Source organism: Astyanax mexicanus, chromosome 1, assembly GCF_023375975.1.
Source record: "Astyanax mexicanus isolate ESR-SI-001 chromosome 1, AstMex3_surface, whole genome shotgun sequence".
In the NCBI taxonomy this organism is placed as follows: domain Eukaryota; kingdom Metazoa; phylum Chordata; class Actinopteri; order Characiformes; family Acestrorhamphidae; genus Astyanax; species Astyanax mexicanus.
In genome coordinates, this window is record NC_064408.1 from 65,450,794 (window position 1) to 65,469,793 (window position 19,000).

At 37.7% G+C, this 19,000-nt stretch overlaps 1 protein-coding gene across 3 annotated transcripts in view; it reads left to right on the forward strand.

Annotated features, from left to right (window-relative positions):
* Positions 1-19,000, forward strand: part of trappc8 (trafficking protein particle complex subunit 8) — a 52,223-nt gene that overhangs the window by 3,442 nt on the left and 29,781 nt on the right. Inside the window, exons 2-14 of one of the 3 annotated variants that reach the window (XM_007257014.3) lie at positions 2,452-2,646; positions 7,321-7,404; positions 9,827-9,916; positions 10,394-10,568; positions 11,834-11,987; positions 12,099-12,171; positions 12,892-13,148; positions 13,769-13,884; positions 14,304-14,454; positions 14,546-14,646; positions 15,326-15,431; positions 15,672-15,803; positions 15,904-16,128. In XM_007257014.3, the coding sequence (XP_007257076.3) occupies positions 2,452-2,646; positions 7,321-7,404; positions 9,827-9,916; positions 10,394-10,568; positions 11,834-11,987; positions 12,099-12,171; positions 12,892-13,148; positions 13,769-13,884; positions 14,304-14,454; positions 14,546-14,646; positions 15,326-15,431; positions 15,672-15,803; positions 15,904-16,128 (1,859 nt within the window). The remainder of the gene's footprint in view (positions 1-2,451; positions 2,647-7,320; positions 7,405-9,826; positions 9,917-10,393; positions 10,569-11,833; positions 11,988-12,098; positions 12,172-12,891; positions 13,149-13,768; positions 13,885-14,303; positions 14,455-14,545; positions 14,647-15,325; positions 15,432-15,671; positions 15,804-15,903; positions 16,129-19,000) is intronic. The other 2 variants (XM_007257015.3, XM_007257016.3) reach the window with 2 other exon arrangements.

Consider the following 19,000-nt stretch of genomic DNA (forward strand, 5'->3'; position numbering starts at 1 on the left):
GGTCCCTATCCAGTGTGAATAATCGATTGCTTGTTTAATATTCAGTGTTGCAAAACCAGTTTTTACATAAACAATAAACAGAATAAAAAATAAAATTATTTTATTTTATTTAAGCTGCTGGTGTTTCTTTCACAGCCTGACGCGCAGTCATTTTTCTATGCGCTCTCCTTCTGTAAAACGGACCACGTAGAGTCCACGTTGCCTCAGCCACCTGCGAGTCCATGTACGTCTCTTCCGTGGACTTTCAGCGCACAACAGGGCACAAATAAGCAAAGCTAAGCGCTTTCTTTTGCAAGGCGACATGTTGTGTTGAAGCGAGAGTTTGTACGCAAGGAAAGCTACCGCCTACGGGCTGCGTTTAGACGTGCAGTGTAAGCTCCCCCGTCGCAGCAGGTCAGTCGGACCGTACAGTGTGTGCAGATGAATCGCAGGCGTTGTTCATACACGACAAACGATTCAAACGTGCAGTGTGAGCTCTCCAGAACGCATCTGATTACAAAAATCGCACGGTGTCCGCCTGGCTTTAGCGGTCAAAGGTTAAAGGTTCTGTATATGATCCCTTCTGACGCTAGATGTCACTGTAGAGCACCAACATCTTAAACCAAGACAAACACTTTATGTAGCCACACTCTTTCTTTCTCAAACACTTTTAACTATGCCTCCCAACTCTCGTGTGTGTTTTAATTATGGTCTTGCAAAACTCAGAGAAGGAAATCGAGGAATATTTAGACAGTACATCCTGCCATCTCTCATGCAGAATACTGTTTGTAGCGTCATTAGCTATGTTTACATGCAAAGATTTTCTCCAATGAAAATAAATGAATTCAAATTATAGACTCTAAAGAATTTGATTATATGTAAAGACTACTAAACTAGCTGATAAAACCAGATAGTTTAGTAGTCTTTACATATGAACCAGTACCTAACCGCTTAAGGAGCACATCTGTCTACAAAGCAGGACATAGGGCAACATGACTGTTTCTTAAATCACATTAGTACACTTCAAAAATGTTATTTGTATGACAGGAAAGTTTTAGCACATATAGAGCAAGGGAGCTTCCACAACCCTCTTCTCTTTTCTTTTATTAATCTCCATGTTTGTAACCAAATACAGTTTATAAAATAGAAGATTCTAACAGGAGTAAGTGTTCTTGCTGGCAACTAAAGATAGAAATATTTTGTTTTCCATCATACTTCACAGAAATATTACATTTGAAATGCGTTTTTGCTAGAACTAAGTCTACTTGACTAGAATATTTAATTTTCTTTTAGCTTAAATCCATGACTTCATGGATGACATGTTTCTTTTTATGTTGAGTTCTAGACAGATATGCCCCTCAAGTAAGTGACAAGGCACTCGCCAGGTGGCCAGACAGAGAATTGTACACTGCTGTATTTTAAAAGCCCCTATTCCAGTAATTATTTGTGTGCTGTTGTCGTGTGGGTGGTAGATTAGACTGAGTTTAGACTTCAGTGTACATAGCTCGTGTTGTTGTTGTTTTTACTTTCTTTAACAGATTATTTGATCTGTTAAATAAAGTCCACCTCGTTTAGTCTGTTAGAAATTGTATTTAGAATGACTTCAATCATATTCTCTATTCCTAGTAAGGTGTTTACATAACTTGTCCGGCCATAAAAAATAGAATACAATTCATTAGCTCAAACCAGACGGAACCCACATGCTGTGTGACTGCTTTCTAAAAAAAAAATGCAGTAAATGTAGAGAATTTGGTTTTCTGCAAAAAAAATTGGCGTTGTAAAACTACAAAAAAGGTATTTAAATTCTGAAAATAGTGTTTGAAAACTGTAATGTCTGCCAAAGATGTCCTGACTCTCTTGCTGGTTTTGCCTTACAGCTTTTTTTATATATACAAACATTATGTAGCATTAGAAACATCTTAACATGGGGAGAGTGTGTGAAGTGTGAAGTTTGCTTGACCATCTAAGAATTATTTTATCCCAGAGAACCTTTTGAAAACCCACCCCAGCTTTTTACCTGCTGTCAAATTCCTTAATTACACTCTAATTAAACATATTGTGACATGTAATAATGGTGATAGAATTTTGACATTGTAAAGAACCATTAAGCATCTACACAGATATCTACCTAAAACCAATGCCTTTGCTAAAGCACCCTTGAAGACCCGTAGAGAAGAAAAAAAATCTGTCTATTTTTGTCTGAAGCGGTTAGGTGACAGCAGTAGAGATTGGACGGATAGTCTTTTGTGCTTCCCTTACTCTGCATTTTCATTTTGCTGATGTGTTGCATTGGGTGTGACTCTTATTATCTAGCTGATTAGTTTAAGGTGTGTTAAATCAGAGAGAACACCAAAATGTTGTGTTAATGATTGTGCTAAGGCAGACATTAAGAAGCCGTGTCAGGTTTTTCAGCAAGATATGAACTTCTTTTAATTTGTAACTGTTTGTCTGTCTTGCTTTGTTCCACTGCAGGTCACTTGCGTGACCCCAATAACCAGGTGGTGGTGGTGAAGGGCCTTCGGATTAGCGTGACCGGAGTGAACACTCGACCACCAAATTCCGGAGAAGTCCGCAAGGTCTTGAGCCAGGCTGTGTCCGGCTGTCAGCCTCCTGAAGGGCTACCTGCTAACGTCATCACTGCTGGAGACTACGACCTTAACATCAGCGGTGAGTCACACATAGTAGCGACAGTGGTGGTGGGGAGACTTATCTGAGAAATCAAAAGTGCTGATGCATTTAAATTTTTTTCTTTCTGTGCTTCATGAAAATACAAATATCAGTGGCTTATGGTACAGGTCCACTAGCATTTTCTTCAACGCATTTCATAATCTTAGTGTGTCTGTGATCCTTTTACTTTTTAAAATTCAAATGAAGCACCAGAAGTAGTCAATCATAGGATTTAAGGTTTAAGTTTTAAACAACCTCATTGTAATGTTTAGTTCTACAAATTTAGATTCATTTTCAGCTTCTCTTCTGTGGTTATAGGGTACTTGTATTGTGTGTGTGTGTGTGTGGGGCTCGTATGTGTGTGACATCGCAGCATGCTTATCCCCAATTGGCTGGATGCAGCACGGCGGTCAATTATTTTGTATTCATTTACATAAAGAAAAACTCTGCTAAACTTTTTACCGGACGGCGAAGCTACATTCGCCTCAGTGCAACCCAGTATGCACCGTGGCATGCAGCAGCTTTCTCCAATAAAATGAATAGGATGCGTTGAGGCTAAAGTGCTAGCGGACACGCACCTTCCAGGCTAATTATTTGTTAAAGATGAGGCTTGTCATAAACATGGCATAAACATGGAACATAAACATGGAAACTTGTATGAGCAGTATATATTAGAGGTTAGATCGGGCCCAAAAAATCCGACCCTACCCAGCCCGAGCCCTTGCACGTTCTGCCCAAGCCCGACCCGACCCGCCCCATAAACTGGCTGTTTTCAAGCTGTTTGTATGAGCGCAATATGATCAGAATTATGTTAAATAACACTGTAACATAGAAGCATAGAACTATTATTTAATTAAAATGATTTTTAAGAACAGCTAAACACAGTGCTGCAGGTCAAACGCGGAGGCTACTCACAGGTAAAGGTTCTCTTTTATCTCCTCGTGCTCATATTCTACTCCCATACATAATTCTGCAGCTCCCTCAGTGTTTTCTGTCGTATTTTGCTGCTAGCGCGAGCGCTCACAACTAACACCGCGGACCGCGAGGTGCCGCCGCGCTTGTGCCGAATCCGCTGCTGAATCCGACTCCCACTTCGCAGACAGAATCGCCACATCACCCTCCGCTGTACAACTGCGTGAGTGAAAACAGCTCTAAACTAATAAACAAATAAATTAGTTTAGTTTCACTTTCAGTATTCGTTATTTTCGTTATTTTATTTAAAAATAAAAATATTATTATAAAACAGATGCCTACATCTCAGACTATTTTCTGGAGCCCGACCCGGCCAGAGGAATGTGGTGGGAATGTGGTGGGAAATCTCGACCTCGGGTCAGGTTGGGTTCGGGCAGAGAATCTAAGCTCTAGTACATATTACTTATGACCTTGCGTAATGATTGACCTGTTGACTATGAATAAAACTTTTTCTTTAATTCATTAGCACAACACAAGAAAGTGGTGTTCATGCAGTTTTAATTATAATAAATATCTAGAAGTTTTTTACATGATTCTTTGTGTGTCCTCTCATTTCCTTGGGAGGGCAGCGAATCCCTGTAAGGCAAATGTGTGTGTCTGAGTGAAATTAAGTTTTTCTTTTTTTCTTCTGTTTTTGTTGCTCATTCTGATTTGATTTTTTTTATCTAACTTGTCTGCTTTCCACCTGTCATGTCTTATTTTTTTTTTCGTATGGATTACCTGGTAAGAACTCACTCTAACATACACTCTTCCTCAGCTTGTGTGTGTTTTAGGACTCTAAACTCTGTGTTAAAGGGCCTATATCAAGCTGTATTTCATAATTTTGTATTTGCGCTTTTTTTTTATAAATAAACTGTACTGTTTTAGGGATTGACACTGACATGCCAAACGTCACATGATATGGGAGTAGTATTGTGTTCTATGGTAGCTAAAGAATGCTTTCCTGTCCTCTGACACGGGGGCCTGTTTGGGGGGCCTCCTGTGTGATTTTGCTGGTCTACTTGAACAGACAGGCACTGTCCACTGTGGATGGTAATGCCTTCTATGACACATTCCCAGTACACACATGATCTGGACTGAACTGTGGAGCTTTTGTCCGAACTGTGGTTCACTACTTTGGTTCGGACCAAATTGAAAAGTCTCAATATCCGGAACTAGTGCTGGATGATATGGATTTTTTTTTTATCATGATAACAATATATCATGATATACCACATTTAAGTGTGTTTTCAGTTATTCTTCGAAACATATGATGAAAATATCATTGCTTACTTTTTTACAACTTTATTTCAAAGTGACATCAAACCTAACTTTCACAAATGAGAATTACTACCTTTTAGCGCAGAAATATATATATGTATCAAATGAAAACAGATGAGGTAGATGCAGTAGCTAAATTTTTCAAAAGAACAATGCGTCTCCATTGTTCAGCTTTCAAGAGTTTAATAATGTAAAGCAGCGTCAGGTCTCAAAACCACATTATGAAGCTTTTTTTGCGAAGATTACTTTATCACTTATATAAACTGAGTTAATGCAAAGTGACCATGACAATACATTTAATCGTAGTTTTATATATTTGCATGAATAATTAATGAAATTACTGTAGAAATGATAGGGTATATTTATCAGCGATATTTATCGTCATATCGCACAGCACTATCCGGAACAAACAAGGCAGGTGTGAAAGCCCCCTAACAATTTATATACTACTATCCCATACCATTTGACATGTCTGTGTGTATAAGATCTGTTCTGTTTGGATGCAAGCCTGTGTTAACTGGAACAGAAATGTTAAGCATTTTGTTAGGTTAAACCTTTAACAATGTTTGATAAAATAATATATTTCTATGATATGGGCCCTCTCATCCCTGCAGAGTGTTTTTGTGAACACTGTGAGGCTGTGATTTCTTTTCCCCATAGCTTTAAACCTATTTATTCCTTTCCATGCAGTTGCCCTGTGCCCTGATTTAATTTTGAGCCAACCTAACTCTGCCTAACCAGGTCCTGATATAGAGTTCCCTCTGCTCTCCAGTGCTGCAGTGGACCCCTGCTTCTCTTATTTGATGTGAAGTGATGTGATGTAATGCAGCACACACGGTGGGCTGGATCCTGAAGTTCTGGCTAGAAATATCAGTTTCAGGACAGCCACATTCTTCAGGACCATCACTTGAATTATTTGGTTAGATTTATTCTGTAGCTTATAGCAATTACAGTATCAATTCCATTTTGGAGAACTCAGGTGGTTGGCGTTTTAATAGGTGATGTTCAAATTGTGAATATGTCAAAAAGGAACACCCTATATTCTTGGAAATACTCTGGGAGTGCATAGACAGGATCCAGCTCACAAAGCCTGTGTGTATGTGTTATGGCTGTGTGTGAAAGGTGTCTTTGAGTAAGATTATTTTAAACAGCTGCTTACTCAGAATATGAATAGAAAGAAAAACTAAAGAAAATTAGGTATTGTGACTAGAAGTTACCATATACTCATTTTAAATGTTATGGTAGTATTGGGATCTCATTGATTTTGTTTTAAAATGTGAGGCAGAATGACTGCATATATATTTAATGTAAATATTATAGGGAATAAGAATGGTAGAATAATAAGTTTGGCTTAAGTTTATTCTGAGGTTCCTAACATCCACACAGCATGAGAATGCACTCATATTTTAAATTCATTAATGCTGAAACTCTTTATTGAGTGATTAAGCTTGTAGTTTTTATTGTGGCCACATAAAAGGGTTTGCTGGGTTGATGGATGCAGTACAATGGGAAAGTTCATGTGCACAGCTAAAAAGAATGATCATAGTTCATCTTAAATGTACAGATGTGTGTGGTTAGAGGTACATTTGAAAAAGTGAAGGTAAGATATTTAAAACCAAGTAAATTGCACATGTAGTTGCCCATGGAGGTGGTAGCATCATGCTCTGGATTTGCATTTATTTGCAGAAAATGAGAAATGACTGAAATAACAAAAAGGTGCAGAGCTTTCAGACCTCAAATAATGCAAAGAAAAGTTAATATTCATAAAGTTTTAAGAGTTCAGAAATCAATATTTGGTGCAACAACCCTGGTTTATAATGACAGTTTTCATGCATCTTGGGATGTACTCCTCCACCAGTCTTACGCACTGCTTTTGGATAACTTTGTCACTCCTGGTGCAAACATTCAAGCAGTTCAGTTTGGTTTGATGGCTTGTGATCATCCATCTTCCTCTTGATTATATTCCAGAAGTTTTCAAAATCAAAGAAAATCATGATTTTTAAAAAGTCTCTTATTTTTTTCCAGAGCTGTATATTTGTTTTCAGTGCTTCTTCATTCCTGTGCTTTATGAAGCCAATATATTTGTTGATTATCATGCTGTGAAAATTGCAAAGTAACATTCCCTGGTTCTGTGCCTCATTTGAAGTGGTTTGAAGTTTAATTTGTTCTCAGCTACTCACAACCTTATAGACTAATTCATCTATAGAATGGTATTTAGGCCCAGTTTTCTAGACCGGGATTAGACAGGGCCTAGTCTTGGACTATACAACATTCTGAAGTTCTTCATTAAGGGATAAACTTTGTCTAAGACTAGGCTTAGTCCTTGTCTAAGAAACCAGCCTGTAATGATTCAGGTCTATTTTAGGGTTGGGGTTGTTGTGTGCTTGTTCTCACCCTCACTAACTGGTCTCTCCGGCTCTCTGCCTCTTTCTCCCTCCCCAGACCGCTCGGTCAAAGCGAGCGTTCCCTGGTACTCAGACTGGAAAGAAACGTTCACCCAGCTCAGCTCCTCCAAATACTATACAGGTACTCACACTAGCCTGCGCTCCTGGGGGGAAGGGAGGGAAAGAAATGTTTCTTCTCCTTTAGCTTCAATCAACTTCTTCTCACCTCTTACTGTTTCTCTGCGTAGCAGTTTTGTAGCTAGCTCTCCTTTCTCGTCTCCTAGTTATTTTCTACGTGTCGGTCAAGGTGGTGGTGGTGGTGGTGTGGCAGCTTTGTGTGTCCAAGTGTGGGAGCAAACAAAGATATTGAGGGAAATGACTCATTGTATGAATAGGAGCAAAAAATGTCACATGGTTTTATTTATCACAGTCATTTTTGCTTAGTTTAGTTTCCAGATTGACAGAAACGGCTTTAATAGTTTTATTTTGCTGTTTCATTGCAAATTAAGGCATATTTTAAAGGGCACGCACTCACAAAAACTGTATTTAGAGAAAGTCTGTCAGGAAGTTTGTATATTTTAGGCTTCATAATCATTGAGTCATTTTTCTCACTCTCAGATCCCTTTCGCTCCTTGTTTTTTTCCCCCTCTTTCTAGATGTGGTGTAGCTGCTGTAGGTTCTGCTGCTCTCCGTGAACATGTTTGTTAATCACAGGCTGAACACATCTGTGGTCTCTTCTTGAGGTGCATATATATGTATATATTTTTATATATATATATATATATATATATATATATATATATATATATATATATATATATATATATATATATATATATATATATATAATTTATAATATATGCACTACTGATGCAAGCCAGAAAAATCACAAATCATCAAGGAACCCACCGGCTTTCTTTTGTTGTACTGAGAGAAACTCAGATGTGTTCAGTCCTTTTGTTCTTATTTTGATTGCTTACTTCACGAGTCTTGGCTGTGCACACCTTGCGTTAACATGTTTTGTGATCAGTTCATTTTTGTTTTTCTTGACATTTATTTATTTGTTTAGACCCTTATATGGGAGATGGATGTTGATGGATTTAAAATGTAAAATGTACATTTTTCACTTAAATTTTTTCTCCTTAGGAGATTTTATAATTTTTTTCACAATTGCACTGTGAAGAGCATAATCATTGGCTTTTTACTAGGGATGTAACGTGCATTTTTATTACATTGAACTAATATACTCACTATTTATGTTTCAAATAACCACTTCTAATGTGTTCTGTAGGCCCTGTAAGTTAAAAGTCTACAGAATGATTAATGCGAAAGTGAAACCTAGTCTTCATTTTTGTCTCTTGTGACAGGGTGTAGAAACACCAGCAGCTGTGTTATGGCTATTATTTGGCCAATACAGACAATCCACTGCCTGTTTAAACAATTTCTCTATTGTATATTTCCTACATACTTTCAGCATTTTTGAGGTTAATACCAGTCACACCTTTCAGTTGCTACAACTGGCTGATTGCAGTTAGGGTTGCAGCAATTAGTTGACATAATAAACATTGTCTCACTCAGTTTATACTCAACTTGGTCTCATTAGAAAATTAGAACATGTCAATTTATTTGTCTTCTGGGCATTTAAAAGGCATTTAAGTTCCACATTTTGCTGTTTTTTGTATTTTTTAGAAATAATTGACCAGTCAGAAAGTTATTCGACAGATTTATCCACAACCAACATAATCATTAGTTGCAGCCCTAATTGAAATTCTTTGATCTTACATACATTGTCTCTCAAGATCAGATGAGATTACTTTTTTTTTAGGAGACTTAGTTCTGTTGATTCTACAAATATGTTTGAGTTTAATTCAGATGCATTTTTTTTAATGCATAGTTTAATATTTTATGGTCAAACTGGGAACACATTGTAGTTGCATTGGTAAATAGCCTCTGGCCAATGCATGTTCGTATTAGTTTTAGATACAAAACAATCTGGAAACAATTTGAACATGAAGCACACAAGGTGTAAACAGTATCTTAGAGGTTATCCAATTTATTAATATTTTTTTTTATCATTGTTCTGTTCCTTTAATATTTGACTTTATAAAGTGTGTGCAATGATGTGCTTAACCTTGCTACCTGTTTTTCAATTGTTTGTCAACATGACACTCATCTTGTTAGAGTTACTGTTTTCCAGGCAATTTAATTAACATAAGTATTGTATCTTTTGACGCTTCCATGGAGCGTTATGCATTGGGAAAGCTTTAGGAAATTCATGAATGAGTTCTCCAGGTGTTTGACCTCTACATCCAGAACTGAAGGGATGTTCCTCGTATTCATGTACCCTAGTGTTTATATCAGCAGGGTGTTTTATGTATTAAAGTGTCCTCTCTGGTTCCTTCCTCAGCCATGAATACAATTCTCCTATGACCTAGTTTGGAATCTTGTTCCTCTTTTCATAAGCAGTTCCCCTTCTGCCCTCTGGACTTCCCTAGTGTGTAATTGAGTTTTACTTTCTGCTTTGCTTAAGTGTGTGTGTGTATGTGTGTGTTCATTCTTTACAGCAACAACACCATGGTTTGAAGCTTACAGGGAGAACTTCCTACAGTCCATGCCTCCAACAGACCATGAGTTTCTTAACCACTACTTGGCCTGTATCCTTTAATTCTGTTTTTGCACACAATCGATTACAGTATTGCATCTTTATATAGAACTTCCTATAAGAAAGCTCTAAGCATAAATAAGCGCAGTACTGACAACTTGAGCTGAAATAACATTCTGCTCTGAGATTTAGATTTCTGAATAGAATAATTAAATGAAATGCTTTAAGCAGATGTGTGAAGTTGTTAACATTCTTCCATGTTAATGTTGAGGTTCAGGCTTCATATTAGAACACATTTGTGATTTAAAATCTTCTTCTAATCCACATAGGGCTCAAATAACATTGTATATTTACCAATATTATGGTGAGTTTGTACAATAAACACATTAAAAGAGCTGTGCTTACATTATCAATAATCTCAAACTCAAATTGCATTCCCATACGACAGTGCAAACTGTGGTCTTGTGACGTAATTAGGCTGGAGGCAGAGTGTAAAAGTGTGTGTGTTCCTTCACTGAAGTGTGTGTAGGCATGTTGGTGGTATCTTCTCGTGAAGCCGTTCCCACAGAGCAGTTTCTGAAGCTTTCTCAGGAGCAGCACAGGATTCAGCACAGTGGAGAATACACCCATCCCAAATGGTTCATTCCAAACACCCTCAAATACTACGTCCTGCTTCATGACATCAGCGATGGAGATGAACAGAGGTACGTGTCTGTGGAGCTAATATGCCACCATCTTTGACTAGGTTAATTAAGTGGTAACATTTAAAGGTGTTGTTTAGCTTGAAACCATTTAGTACTTGCTCTTTTTGAAATAAAAGTTGTGTATTGAGTTGTGTGTTTATTGCCTGCATTAGCCAATAAATTTAGCTAGCGATTCCTCCCATGCAGCATGTTTTAACAAGGTAAACGTGCAGACGTATAGTCAGATATACTCACCTCTAAACGACCAAATGGCTAGCGTTTCGCGGGTAATGCTAATGCTGCTCCAGCAGTGCTAGCTAGGGTTAGCAGCAGGCCACAGGCCGCTTAATACTAACCTCTAAACGACCGAATTGTTAGCGCTTAGTGGGTAATTGGAATACTGCTGGAGAACTAAACTGAAGCTCCTGTATAACGCTGTACTTCAGCAGAGTAATGCTCTTTACAAACTTGAGTAGTAACATTCATACATAAGGTGAGCTGGATTAAAAGGCGCACTAGCGATTTTTGGGAAAATTAAAGGATTTTAAGTGCGCCCTATAGTCCAAAAAAAATGAGTGAATGGGGAAAAGCCCCAAAACTGATTGATTGTTCCATAAATTAGGAAAGATTTATACTAGTGACCACCGCAAAATAATAAGAAAAAAACATTAAATGAAACCTTTAAACATTAGCATGGTGAACAGGACTACAGTTACCATAGCGGTACTCTTAAACTACTACAATTTCCACAGTACCATGCACATAGAGTTACACCCGTTAAATACTCTCAATTTTTTAAAAGCTTATTAAACAAAGATTTTCTTGCTCATTGGACTACAAAAGCTTTTGTGCTACTTTCAAATGTTCAAATGTTTTTGTTCTATAAATGTTTTAAATAATTAAATAGCAGAATGAATGGTTTTATCATTGATTTAGCTCTTTTGTCCTTGTAGTAGTAAATGGTTTTTGCAGGTGGAGCTAGGTTGGTTTAAAATGAGTGTGTGTTAATTCTCTTAAAATAAAAAGTGAATTGAGTGAACTTGTGTCAAAATGTCAAACTTTGATTTAACACACTCTTATGAAGTTATCCAGTCAATTACCTAATTTTCTATAGAGACTATAGAGATGATAGGATATTACTACAGTGCTAGTATTTGTGAGAATGAAAGCAGCTCATTATAGGTTCCACTTCTTTTATTCGTTAATTGTAGCCGTGTCCTGTCCCATAATTATGTCTTTCTTTGTCCTCTCTTGTTTCTCCTTCTTGTGCTCTTTCTGCTGAGCAGGGCAGACTCTGTATATGAAGATATGAAGCAGAGATATGGTACTCAGGGCTGTTACCTGTTAAAGATCAACTCCAGAACTGATGCTGCTGGACCAGATGAACAAATGCCTGACCCCTGGAGTCAGTATTTACAGAAGACTAATTTGCACAGCCCTGTGAGTACCTTAATATCTTATTTTCGAGTTCAGTATAACCATGTACACACAGCCTCATGTGTAACAACTATGTAGAACTGTTAGTCAAGCTATGTTATTTTTATCTTACAGTATGAAGAGACCATGGTGAATAATGTTGTCGAGAATAACATCAGCTCAGAAGTGGATGGACTTGACTCCTCAGGTGATGATTCAAAATTTGTTTTTAAAAAAAAAAGTAAATTTACCTTCAGTGTTTAGTAATCAGTTCCCACCCATTCATAGACATTGGAGCCTGGTCTTGTGGGACTGGTTCTAACTGCCAGGCAGGATTGCAAAGATGGTGGCAGAGTGATGCGAATGCCTAATGCGAATTAAATACAATTTGAAATCCATTCATGCCACATGCCTGTGACTCGAATTAGATTAGAAAAGGTCAGATTTTACATGTCCCTTAAAAAAATTTGATCTGTTATATTTAATATATAATAAATATTAATTTTGCAATGAGTCAGTCTGGTATTTTGAACATAGCCAGCATAAAACACAGCAAACTTAGCCACTAACCAGCAACTAAACCACAATATAATTGACTTATTTTGCTAAAAAGCACTTTCTGATATTGTGGCTAAAATCCCAGACAGATTTCAGGCTTCATGATTCTCACCTCTACCAATTATAGCCATGTGATGCTGATTGTTTGATACAAATAAATTTGTTGTTTAAATCATTCAAAACCTTCTACATTTCTAGTTTCATCTGTCATTTTTGAAAATTGCTATTGATTTGAATCAGAATGAGAACAACTGTCAGTTATGCGAAAAGGTGGAAAATGCAATCTACGTGAAAGATAATTTGGAAATTGTTTATGTACGATGGCCATGGATTTCTTTAACAATTTCTGGTGCTATTCTTGCATTTTCAGACGGGGTACCAGAGTCCCATCCACTCAAGCTGGATCAGCCAGCTGATTCTGGATTTCCTGGTGACCCCAGTGAATCAGTGAACAGTGCAGACGCAGCAAAGAAACAGGGGGTAGTGACGCCTGTGGCTGCTCCAACGACCCACGGTGCCTGCCTGACCCTCAACGACCATGACCGCATCCGACAGTTCGTCCAGGAGTTCACCTTCAGAGGACTACTGCCTCACATAGAGAAAAATATTCGACAGCTTAATGACCAGGTGTTAATACACACAGACACACAAACACACAGGCAGATAATATTCTAATGCTTCACAAATATATTCTTGCTTGTATCTTTGCTTTTTTCTTTTTACAAAAAAAGGCCCTCGCCATTCTTTATATTGTTACTTATTTCTTATAATGAATGCATGAATAGAGATGCCCCAAAGTAACTGGCAACTTTTTCTATAAAGTTGACATTTTGGAGACATGACTGTGACTATATCAAAAAGTTATTCTAACCCTCAGCCAATACAAGCAATAACAAAATGTAGCATTGGGAACTCAACTAAACCTTTATTTAGAAAACGCACATAACAGCAGATCAGTCCTGTGAAGATGGGCTAGTGAGGAACGCTGAATAGTGTTTTTAATCTTAAATCCAGAAGGTTTGGTTGCCTAATCAACTTTCTCTGGAAGAAGAAAAGCAACAAATGTGCCTCTTGCCTCTGACACTCTAAAAATCCCCATCAATTGGGAACACATATTTTAGCCATATACTTCTTTTAAAAGAAGAAATAAAAAAAGAGTGCCTGGCATTCTCTGCCTGGATTCACTGTCCATGTCCAGTGTATGTCTGCTTTATTCAGTCTTGCTCTCTCTGTTTTATTTCTTTCAGCTGGTGTCCAGGAAAGGATTGAGTAGATCTCTATTCTCAGCCACAAAGAAGTGGTTTGGGGGAGGGAAAGTTCCTGAGAAAAGTATTGCTGAACTAAAGAACACTGCAGGATTATTGTGAGTGAGATAAATTTACCAATCATTTTTTCCCTTTTCTTTTCTACACACACACACACACACACACTTGATCGTAGTGATGCCCATTTACTTAAATATAAGTATTACCGTAGGCAGTCTGTTGGAATTACTAGTAGGGAAGTAATTAAATTCTGAGCTGTTCTTAGCTGAAGCCAATATATTTCTTTTTATATTTTATGGGGTAAAAAGAGGTTAGATGTCAAAATTGTTTTATTATAGTTGAACACATACTGAAGGTCTTCACATTTAACACATTAAGGTGTGACAATTTCTCTGTCAAATAAAAAGATAAACTAAGCTCATGGGTGATAAACAGCATCAACATTTTTTTCCTCAAAAAAATCCCTCAGTGTTCTATATATGATGTGTGATTTTTATTTGTTTTTTTATGACCCCAGATACCCTCCAGAAGCTCCAGAGCTGCAGATCAGGAAGATGGCTGATCTCTGCTTTCTTGTTCAGCACTATGAGTTGGCCTATAGCTGTTACCACACTGCCAAGAAGGACTTCCTCTCTGACCAGGCCATGCTGTATGCTGCAGGAGCACTTGTAAGACTTTTGTCAGATGTAGACAGATACACAAACACTCATGCATGCATGCAAAAAAATATTTTGTCTGTCTGTATTTGTGTATTTGTAGGAGATGGCTGCTGTGTCTGCGTTTCTGCAAAGTGGTGCTCCCAGGCCGTACCCCGCACACTACATGGAAACGGCTATTCAGACCTATCGAGACGTCTGCAAGTATGATACATTCATGGACACAGCATAGTTTATATATGTATAATTAAATGTGTGTGTACATATTGTTTTTATTTATTTCGGGCAATCATCTGTTAAACTGTCTGTACGCAGCCTGAACGGCATGTATTCCTCTGAAAATTTAAATCTATTCTTATTGCTGGTCCACACACCGGCACGGACTCCAGGACTCCCAACGTTGTTATATTCCTCGGTGCACCACACAGTACCATGCAGCCTTTTTCAAAATAACACTAAATTAAAACCAAAACACAAAATCAATATTATATATATCCTGTGACATTTCACAAAGTTGCGGTTTGCTCTTCTTCTTTTACAGCCATCAGTTAAAATTGCAGGGGGAAAAAAGTATGGTCTTGATGCGTTTTTCTAAAGACCAAATTAAACACAAAATAGTGACAAGCCCTTAGAAGCTCTTACTTGTATATATTTTGGTTGAAGCTTATGAGATTTAGGGAATTAGGGAAAAAATGGGAAAAAATAGGAATTAAAAAAAAGAAATGATTAAGAAAGCACTGAAAAAGCAATGATAAAGAAAGCATGTTTACTCCTCCTCTTATAAACGCAGTTAAAAGTGCAACTGCACATGCTCTAACTGCTCTACTATCTAGGTGTTTGTTCAGCAGGATCTTTTGTGAGCGTATGGTTGTGTGTGCTGCAGGAACATGGTCCTGGCTGAGCGCTGTGCTTTGTTGAGTGCTGAGGTTCTGAAGAGTCAGGCCAAATACTCTGATGCTGCAACACTCCTAATCAAGATGACTAGCGAGGTAAGGTGCTTATGTGAGTGAGTGAATGTGTGTGATTTTGTGTGAGAGAAAGAGAGAGAGAGTCAGTCTGAGAGGGAGAGACACTGTGCCTGTAAAAATGGTTGGAATTTCTGTTTTAGTGCATGCTGTCAGCTATTACATATAGTGTGAGTGTGTAGCTTTTATTCTGTGTTGTATTAAAAGGGATGTGTGCTTACTTTGTTTGACTGTTTGCATGTTCAACCTTCTTGTCTCTGATAGGACTCTGATCTGCGGAGTGCGCTTTTACTGGAGCAGGCAGCTCACTGCTTCATTAATATGCGGAGCCCCATGGTGAGAAAGTTTGCGTTCCACATGATCCTGTCAGGTCATCGCTACAGCAAAGCGGGACAGGTGAGACCCAGCCTTCTGTTTCCAAACTTCTTCAAAATTCACAAGGTTAAGGCTTTGGCTTTTCTTAAGGTGTTATTGCTGTCTCTGTGTCTGTCTGCAGAAGAGACATGCATTGCGGTGTTACTGCCAGGCGATGCAGGTGTATAAGGGGAAGGGCTGGACTCTTGCTGAAGACCACATCAACTTCACCATCGGCCGGCAGTCCTTCACACTGCGTCAGCCTGAGAACGCTGTAGCTGCCTTCCGGCACATTCTCATCAACGACAGCAAGCAGACAGCCACTCAGCAGAATGCCTTTCTCAGGGAATACCTATATGTCTATAAGGTAAATAAGCTCATTTTATACACTCACATGCTACTAATTTGGGGTGTTAATGTATGTATTCTCATACCCAAAGAATCACAGAACAAGCTTAATGGAATGTTTAATTTCTATCAAAAGAGTTAGTTTTACTTTATGTGGCAGCATTTTCCTAAACACGTCTTCTGCCTCAACATGCCATATTTTTTCTCTCTCTCTCTCTCTCCTTTCTTTCTCTCTCCTTTTTTTTCTCTCTCCTTTTTTCTTTCTCTCTGTCTCTCTCTGTCTCTCTCTCTCCTCCTTTCTTTCTCTCTCCTTTCTTTCTCTCTCCTTTCTTTCTCTCTCTCTCTCTCTCTCTCTCTCCGTCTGCCTCTCTCTGTCCTTAAGTGAATTTAACCAGAAAAATATTCCAGTCATATTTCAATTAATAGTCTGATACTTTTTATTCATTCCCACACATTAAACTGGAGGGAAAAAATAAAATAAGTGGGCCGGTCCAACTATTGCAAGAATGGTAGTGTGAGTCAGCACTGTTTTTTTTTTTTTTCCTCTACTGTTTTTTTTTTTCTTCTATTCTTCTTTCGCATATGTTAATTGTGAATGGACATTGTAGATTTCATCAATTGGTTTGTCTGTTGCTGTTCCCTCAGTTCCTAGTAGTCCATCTTCCATGAACCTGAAAATATAACCATATAGGGGCACCAGATTCTAAGGCGCACTATAAACGAACATGTATTTTCATACATAAGGCGCATTAAGTGACAGTAGCAAGAATGCATACTTGAATTGAACAAGGGTGTCTCCATGTTTCATTTCTAATTCAGCAGCTCTCAACGCTGGGGGTAAAGTAAAGAGAATTGAAATTCCTTTAAAAAACTTTTTATTTCAAAGTCAAATGAGTGCTGGATATTAATATAAAAAGGGTGAGCGCCAGCTGCGGTTAGTAAATGCCGCCCGATAGCACACCAATGAGGTACCCTGAGTGTTCCGGTAATACAGGGCACTATCAAGTTAGCATTCTTTCTTGGAAAATTAAAGGATTTTAAGTGCGCTTTATAGTCGGGAAATTATTTTTTTTTGCATATGAAACCATAAGCAGCTCCTCCAGTTTGAGATGATCTGCAACATAAAACATGAGTGGACATCTATTTGTCTACAGCTTTCTAATAGTTATAAATACATAAGTAATAACACAGATTATAATATAGTGTCTGCAAATACTGTTTGTTTAATGTTCTAGCCCATGGGGATTTAAGTAGAATACAGATAAATATTTACATTGCACAGGAATTTTTTGTGAGTTGCATGAAACACAAAGCCCACATTGTGAAGGCTAAAAAAAACATCCTGCCGCTTCATATGTACAGATAAAATAGTTCTCAATAGTTTGAGAACACAACGTCTGACCCGGACCAGAGTCCCTCTATTAGTGATCTATTTTATAGCCCAAACAAGCTGATTGTGCTGCCGTTTTTGAGGTTGAGGTGGAGGGCATTTGTTGTCAAGGCAGCTGATCTAACTATTAGAGACCGACCGATATGGGTTTTTCTAAGGCCGATACCGATCATTAGTGATCAGAGTCAGCCGATGGCCGATGTGACCTGCCGATTTTTAGGGCCGATATGCTATCGTATTATACTAATAAATATACTAATTTATTATACTAATAAAAAAAATATTAATTTTATTTAGATTGTATTATCCATCACATTTTATTTTATTCATTATATAACATATGTTCTATATACACTATATATTCATGTTTATAGTAGAAATATTATGTTGGCTATTATATAAAATTTACTGCAGGGGCCTACTAATTAACAAATGTATGACTTGTTGCAGTCTGTTAGTCTATTAATTATTCATTTTAATATGTTTAACAGAGTGCAAGAAGACTTCCATAATGTGACAACTTTAGATAGTTACTCCAAAACGGCAAAGCTCATTTCTTCTTCAACTCCATGCAGTTGAAAACGAATGGACATGGGAGGACAATGTTATAAAATGTTCACATTAGGGCTGCAGCTATTATTTTACAAAAATGGGTGACGTTTAAATTAAGAATAACATTATAAATAATGCAAAAACAGACAGGTGCTGTAATTTAAATATAGCTTTATCTGTTTTTTTTTTCTTCTTCAAATGAGCTCCTTAGCCAGAGAAACGCGTCTCATCAGCTGTACTGGAGGTTCGGTGCGTGAGCGGAAAATGAGTTGAGAAAGCTGAAGAGCGCGGACTTTAAGCCAGACGGACACTGTGCGATTTTAGCCCGATTTTAAGCCCGATCTGGTCGGATGCGACTGAATTTCATGATCGGGCCGAATTTTAGCTTGATCGTGCGTCGTTTGTCGTGCAGTGTGAGAGGGGAAGCGATGTCCGATTAATTGCCCATAGGAGCTGCGAATGAGCAGTCGGACGCGACCAGGGATTTCTGACATGCCAGAAATTTTGGTCGCTTGTCTCACAGTGTGAGCTATTTTGCGGGCCGATTTCTTAACGTCACGACCTGTTTTCCCAAAAATCTGCACAGTAACTATAAATTATTATTAGTCATATTTATTTCTGTCAGTTATAAGGATTTATATTTATGTTCGGTACACAGACTTATAGCTTAATGTAGCAGACACAGGCATTCTGCTGTTTAAGAATTTCAACAGATGCTTATTCTCAGTCAATAGCTGGAGTTTTTGAAAAGAAAAATTAAAAGAGAAAATATCTTTGACAAACATAAATTTATTTTATTTCACTTTGCTATTATATCTGAAAAATAAAGCACATTGTCAGCCTCTGGTGCTGCCCGTCAATTATATAAAACTTAAAACATGCACAGAAATATATAAAGCTATATTTTATAATTCTTTTCGCCAGGGCAAATTTATTAAAATTATAAATA